This window comes from Danaus plexippus, chromosome 5, assembly GCF_018135715.1.
Source record: "Danaus plexippus chromosome 5, MEX_DaPlex, whole genome shotgun sequence".
Taxonomy (NCBI): domain Eukaryota; kingdom Metazoa; phylum Arthropoda; class Insecta; order Lepidoptera; family Nymphalidae; genus Danaus; species Danaus plexippus.
In genome coordinates this window covers 3,856,118-3,863,896 of record NC_083539.1, presented here as the reverse complement: position 1 = coordinate 3,863,896, position 7,779 = coordinate 3,856,118, and the positions used below count along the sequence as shown (strand labels likewise).

Genomic DNA, 7,779 nt, shown 5'->3' with positions numbered 1-7,779 from the left:
CAGAGGAGGTAGTGAGTACTTATAAAAGTTTCTCTCAACCTCTTTGGTCTAGAGACCAGAAAATTCTACTGCAGGAAGATTTGACGAATTTCCTTTCTATTATGGTTAATACAATCGATAAAAAACTACGTTAATGTCCTTTACGAGGACTTTGTGGCTTGATTAAAGTCTCTCTTTTTTGGACAAACGTAGGGATCTTTTTAAGTTAACATGGCTGTAGCTGTTGGCTAGCCATGTTAGCAGCAGAGTACTCCTGTCCCAAAGGTGCCTCTAAGAGGAGTATGAATTAGGAGTTGGGACCTCGTCTTCCCCGGCAAAAGCAGGGTGTGGCTGTTGTTAGGGAGTGTCATAAAAACATTCGTATCTGTATTGTCTATTGTTGATCTATGAATAGGAATGTAATACTTACTAACATAATGCTTGTGCTTTTCAGCCTGACTTTATTCAATATATTATTGTATTTAATAAAATATTGCATATTTGATCTTCTGTAGAGAAGCAAATCTGCCACGAAGGATAAGATGCAAAAAAGTTTCAAATCTCATCCTAATCTGCTGAATTTTACCGCCACGTTTACCTTTTACCATAAACTGCGTGATCGAGCAGAGGACATATCAACACAGATGTATCCAGACAGTGATCAATGTTTCCCAATGGGGATGATATTTCGATGATGTATTTTTCTGGATCTGTTGTCAGCAGAAAATCCAGGCAATTAACTGTGTGTCCGTTCACATCTGGCACCCATTTAGCTTCTGTTACCAGCTCATATGGTGGGCATAAAAAAACTTCTAGAAAAACCTGATGTACGGAAGGGTATCGAAGTAGAGCCACACCATCAGTCTCACTGAGATATTCAAATAAGGCTCTTGGTCACCGCAATACGATCAGTAGACACGGAAAAACTATTTTGTTCACACCTGTATCCTATCCACATGTGTGCAGAGGGTAAAAAAATTTGGCCCTACTAGGTGACGGAGACGCTGATAGTAAAAGTCATTGCAACTATATCCACCTCCATTGAGAAAGTTATATATGAGAGTATAGCTGAGGTAACTTAAGTAGGCCGCGTATGAAGGACACAAAACGTGCGTCTCCTTCAAAACAAAAAGCAAATGAGACTTACTAGTATTTAGGTGGTGGAGGACAGGAAAGAGATTACAGGGCAGACCTGTAGTGTTAGTAGGGTGTAATTTGAGCTATTGGAAATGCAACCGCTGTGAAAACTTGCGTTTTCAATTAGTATTTTTCATAATGTTAAGAGAGTGAATCGATTAAAATGAAAAATGGAAGATATACCAAGCCTTGACATTATAACCCAACAACACATCTAAACATTAAAACCGCGCCAGACATTGCTATAAGGTCCTTTCATAAGATCGCCAACGTGCATGATGGAATCATCCTGATTTTAAATTATACGTATTTCGAGCAGCCTGTTATGGCTTGTTAACCCGGTAATCAATCATTGTTAATCTTTTTTTATTTAGATTAATTAGCAACGTTCTCCTTGTTTTAAAATGCGAATCAATTTTGATAATGTGATGAGGAGACAGGGCGATAAAGTAATATTTTATTTAATATACTATTTCTTTTTAATTTTCAATTTCAGTGAATGTGTAGAAACCTCATTTGTACATTTATTTTATATAGAATTACGAATTTTATTTCTGTTGTTTAAATATCTTTTTTAAAGTGTGTTTTTTTATTATAGAAACATTCATTTTCGTTAAATGGATATTACGAAATATTTTAGATTACTGAAATTAAAGTTGCTCAATATTATGATGATTGCAATGATTAACTATTATGAAAATTAGTCGGGTTGTACATAATATTTATTTCAATATTGAAAACTTGAATTCCTGATGTCTAAGGCATTGGTCTTAATATTGACGCTACGTCAAAATCAAATTGTAAAAACCTTCATCTGTCACAGATTTCAATAGACAACAGCGAAGATATTGAATAACATTCGAAGTGTACCGTTATTGTTTGCTGTTGCAGCGTCGTAGCAAAAGCTAAAGTGATTCTCAACATTTAATTATTCAGAACCTTTATCACACAAATATGTTTCGGTATATTGTTTCTTTGATCTTAGTGAATACATATTACTGTAGCTCAGGATATCCTATCTCACCAAATTCAAGTAATGTTTTAATGGCAAAACCACTTACGACAGTCGCAAATGGTTGTAAAAACCAGTTCCTTGCTGATTTAACAAGAAAAAATATTGAACATTGCAATGCTCCTGTACCAGCTTTCAGTAAGACTGAGCTGGAGTGTGTTATGTTTTATGAAATAAGTACACGCATGTGCTCTGAAACCTTTCCACCTGACTTCAATATAAATGAGAATTATACTAAAAAAATACAAACTATTCAAGATGCGCAAAGATTATGTGATTATACCGACTCCTGGAAATTTCTTCACCTTGGAAACTATACACTGCATAAACTTAAGCTTGAGAGAGTTTTTAACAAAAAAACAACATGCATTAAATTATGTAGTGTGGATAGTGTTTTGGATGTAGACTCAAACTTTTACTGTAAATTTTTCCAATGGGGCACTGAATTGTTGAATACCCTGGAGACCACATCAAAAGCTCAACAAGAAATCATATCTGAACCAACTACTCAGAATTCTACACAAAATAGAACTGTTTCAACAACTTTAAAAGTTGATAATGTCACCACTTCCAAGAGTAATGATAATCAAAAAAATCTTGAAACAAATTTATTAGCCTCAGAAAAGAAAAGTCCAGATAATGAAATGAGCGCACAATCTCCAAATAAGGCTTCGGAATCAAATGTGATTGAAACTGATATTCATAAAACATCACCACAATTACAACCATCTGTTAAACCAGAATCAGAAAAACCATTGGCAGTTGCTGAAGAACCACCCAAAAAGGAATTACTTGAGAAAATTGAACCACCTATACCACAACAAGTAAAAGATGTAAAACCCAATGTTGAAAATGTTAAACAAAATGAATTGGATGATGATGCAGAAAACGAATTCGGCAATGATCCAGGTAATGCGCTAATTACGATATAATTTGTGAATGTTACATACATCATTTTAATGAAAATTTTAAATTAAATACTTGCACAACTAACTTCTACTCTTGATGAACTGAAGTTATCGTAAGAAACTTTCTAATAAAAATATGGTTATTGGATATACTAGGATTTATCATAATAAAATTTACATGATGTTTTGGCTACAAACATAGTCACAGGTGGACAATATGAAAGTGTCCATCTGTTAGTCTTGTGTCTTGTTATATCTTAATTTTCTCATGTACTGCTGGGATGTATGTAGATTAGGTGAGCGGTCTGGGAGGCCTGTAGTGTGGTCACGGATATGGGATTTAATTTTTCTGATAAAAAGATCCCTGTGCTTAAATAATAAACAAAACATTGGGATAATGTTTTGAAATTAATCACAGTTGGTTTCCAAATGTGTCCATAAAAATCTAACATAACATTATTACTTCAATCTTCTTTACATCTGTTCAAACATTGGTACATATTTTAGATTTTTATTATCTGTTACAATAATTGACACGAAATAGATTAATCAGTTTGAATCTGAAATTCTACGATCTTTGTTAAACAAAAAACAATTCAATAGGGCTTACTAAAGGTATTTTAAAGCTGTATTTATGAACTTGGTTACTTTCATTATAGTACTTATTTGCATAAATAGTTTGTATCACCATAGATTTTATTACTCAATTTGTGTAAGGTGACAACCCTAATCTTTTCAGATTTAGATGACGACCCTATGTCAGACCAAGAGGGTGAAAATGGAAATGAACAAATAGCCGAATCGGATCCCAAGCTTGAAGTTGAGAAACCAAAAGTTGTTGAGAAAAAAATTGAATCTATAACATCTTTACAGCAAGATGAAATACAAAGAGGTGTGTATCAAATGAGTATGGTTAAAAAAAAATTTTTTATTTTGTTTCTGATACTTTAAAAGATATAATCAAATTTTAATAATAATTTGAATGTATAATTATACCTATACAACTTATTTGCTTTGTCTAGTTTAATAAAAATTTTGAATGAAAGTTTTTCTACGAAACTAATATGAATTTTTTTTTATTATTATTTTGGGTTTTGTTTGAAAATGGGTACTGAATTCAAATAGATTTGACAGGTTTTGTACTGGTTATAGATCTTCTAATATAGGGTTAGGGAGTTGACGCTAATAAAAAAATGATGTAGGTACCTATTAGGTTTTCGTCATTTCAATATATTGGTATCATTTCTAATACAATACACCTCAGTAACATCACAGTTCTTTTAACTGGAATAGCTTTTAATATAAAGTACTTAATACTAATATTGTAGATATAATAAATAAACCATTTTGTTTATAATTTTCTTCAGTGTACATAAGTGTGATTGATTATGTTTCTTAGTAGGTTTTATGTTTTTTGTGATATATATATATATATATATATATATATATATATATTATTATGTTTTTTGTGATATATATATATATATATTATACATAATTTTTTTTTGTAAAAATTTTCCTTAATGCATTAATACATCAGTTTTGACCTTAATATCAATTCAAGTACAAATATAACACTTAGTTGAAACAAAAAAATAACAGTAAACATATGGAATATTTTACTTTTAGTTTATACCTATACCTAATTTTTTTTCTACAAATATATATATGTATAAAAACACACACACAATATGGATACAAGTCAAGGTCTTAAATTATGAAAAAGTTTTATTATCAATATAAATTAAAATTATATATTGGAATCTTATCATTGTATTGATTTCTTGCTTATTTTTTTTAATAGTTTTTACTTGCAAAATCGATTAGTAACGATTTATTTTAAAGTTCCATGATTTGTATGAATTCATTTAAATATTATTACTAGACATATTCAATGTACACAGTTTAGTGTGTTTGTTTGATTGGAATTTGTTATCAATTAAAAAGTAAAAGTAATTTAGATTATTCTAGCACCAACAGTTGTATGAGGATCTGGAAAATATAGTTATCTCTTGATAATCCAACAAATTTCCTCAATGACTCTACCAGTACAATATATGTATATATCAAATTTTTGATAAAAGCATGAATATACTAAAATTAATATCTTGTTAGAAAGGCCTCACATCAATGTTTGCACAAGTGTTAACCCTGAATCTTTTTATAACTTGTAGTTGGCAATTTAAATAACAGCAATGTACAGAATATCATAGAAAAAATATTATAACAAAAAGATAATTTTAAATTTCAGAATCAGGAATGTTCCCGAATCCTATTCAGGACTCCTTCTCTGAGGAGGACGACCACTTCTTCCCATTCTTCTTGACAGCCATCATATTTGTAGTGCTCCTGTATATATTATATCATAATAAAACCAAATTCACAAAAGTGGTATGTATTTTCTATATTTCTATTTGTCTTTATATATATATATATATATATATATATATATATATATATATATCATAAGTATAACAATTTGTCATGACATGTTTTTGCACTTAAATTATTATTACTTATTTCTTATCATGTTTTTTTATCAATATTTAAGTGTAATCAGTTTTAATAGAACATGAAGTTAGGAAACAATTACGATAAATACAATGTAAATCTAAGATACAAATACTCGACAAAGGAGGATTTATTACAAAAAGTTACCTCTTTAGACAACCCACAGCTAAAAACGTTATTAAAAAACATGGCAGCGGATTTTTAGTACAATAGTAATGAGAAGTTTTATGTATAGCATTAATTCATTATGTATAATAATACAAAAAATAATATTTTAGGATCTACTACGAGTTTTTAATCGTTTTAACTAAATAGTACATACCGTGATCACGGTTGCTGCATAGTAACGGAATCTTCGGGAGTATGTAGTTAAAATAATAAAAACCACGTAGTTAATATTAGTGTTACTTCAATGAATAGTCGCGAAAGTCTTAGATCTCATTATTATAATACTAGTTTTCCCTGCGACTTTTTACAAGTCTATGAGCTGTGTCTTTTTGTGATATCTAAGGTGAATTTCTGCAAAGTTCCATCAAAATCATTTAAGTATTTTTTGTATGAAAGATCAATCACGTCCTTACATCCATACAACCTCACAAACTTTTTTATATTTATTATATATTATATTTATTATTATTATAATATGACATATTTATTTTTATGTTGTGAAATTTAATTTCAACTATTAGTAATTATTAATTAAACAAGCTAGTAGGGCAGAATCATGTGAGTAATGTCCCGTGATGGTAATTTCCATGGCATACATTTAGTATCAACTTCTTAGGCAATTTAGAAGTATTTGAATTTTTATTATTATCTATAAGAAACAATTATTACCAATATTGCTTCACCCTAATACTGTCAATACTTTCATTATACAATTTTATAGATAACACATGTTATGTAAGTGAATTAATTTTTTAAAGATTATCTATCATAATTACAGATACTAGGGCTAATAGTTGAAGGAAGACAGACAGGACGCCGTAGAAACAGTAGGGGTCATTCTTATAGGAGATTGGACACTCTTGAACAAGCGATGAGTTCAAACACAGCGGCACCTCCAAGCAAAATAATATACTGAATGTTTAAAGTACAATTGCATACTAACATAAGTTCTTGTATATTTTAAATGGTTATAAAAAGATGACAATCGGAGTTCTTTTTTCAAAATCTTGTTGGTAAAGTCGCACATGATGTATAACAATGAACACAAATATTATTCGAAACTTTTTAAATATTGCAATCTAGTCTATCTAAAATGTATTAAAGTATGCATGTAGCTAGACAATAATTGTATGAGAAGAAATCCTTTTTTGTACCACATTGTATAGTTTTGTTGAGATTAAATTATTTTCTTTTTGGTGGATTTATTTTAAAATTGTATACAAAGAAAAAAAATACAGATTAAAAAGGGCAAACAGGTTTTGTGAAAGTACAACCATAGATTATTAGTTATTTGTCACCTGTGATTAAAGAAATTGTCAAATAAAGATTATGTTTCCTTGTTTTAGGTATATACATATATTATTTTTGTGTTTTAATTTATAAGAATTAGGTAAGAATCTTAAGCTTGAGAACAAGAATACGTTCGATATTTAAAAATATCGTTTTAAGTTATTTTTAGATCTCAAATGTTATATGAAATCCAGGAGGTGTTGGCCCAACTTAAGATTTTAAAGTTTTCTAATTGATTTCAAAAACTATATACAGCTTTGGGCTGCCTTTAAGAATTAGGTTCGATATATAAGTTATTTTTTAATTTTTTTTTATAAGTTATTTATTTAGATTTTTGTTTGGATAAATTGGTTAGTACTTTAGCTATTTACAAACGAAACATTGATAAGATTTTGTATTGTAATTGTCCTGTTAACTACCTAGAGTTTAAAACGAATGTTTCTCTGTTTATACTCCCAATAAAGTCTACAGATATTTTTGTGGTTTCGATTAATCTGACCTTTAAAAAACAGTAGTACCTAGTTGTTCATAGTCTATATGTCTATACAAATAAATAAATGTCTGTTTGTAATATAGAAATAACATTTTTTTTCCTACATCATACAGACATAAATATATATATATATATATATGTCTGTAATGTTGTACATATACCAAAATATAATTTCTTACAATTTTCCTCGGTCTGTTTGTTCCGGCTAATGTCTGAAATGGCTGGACCGATTTTGAAGGGACTTTAGTTGGCAGGTAGCTGATGTAATGTGGTGTAACTTA

General features: G+C 29.6%; 1 protein-coding gene across 1 annotated transcript; it reads left to right on the top strand.

The window, feature by feature from the left end:
- Positions 1-1,932: 1,932 nt before the first annotated feature.
- Positions 1,933-7,480, top strand: LOC116769045 (trans-Golgi network integral membrane protein TGN38-like). Its single transcript, XM_032660024.2, has 4 exons — positions 1,933-3,037; positions 3,776-3,928; positions 5,288-5,427; positions 6,494-7,480. Exons 1-4 carry the CDS (start codon positions 2,071-2,073, stop codon positions 6,629-6,631), a joined length of 1,398 nt encoding a protein of 465 aa, XP_032515915.2. The 5' UTR covers positions 1,933-2,070; the 3' UTR covers positions 6,632-7,480.
- Positions 7,481-7,779: the final 299 nt, after the last annotated feature.

Bases quoted from the DNA above. Each gene is read 5' to 3' on its own strand.
- LOC116769045 (XM_032660024.2), top strand. From the start codon at position 2,071: ATGTTTCGGTATATTGTTTCTTTGATCTTAGTGAATACATATTACTGT. The intron at 3,929-5,287 runs GTGTGTATCAAA...TTTAAATTTCAG, and splicing joins GCAAGATGAAATACAAAGAG to AATCAGGAATGTTCCCGAAT. The intron at 5,428-6,493 runs GTATGTATTTTC...TCATAATTACAG, and splicing joins AAACCAAATTCACAAAAGTG to ATACTAGGGCTAATAGTTGA.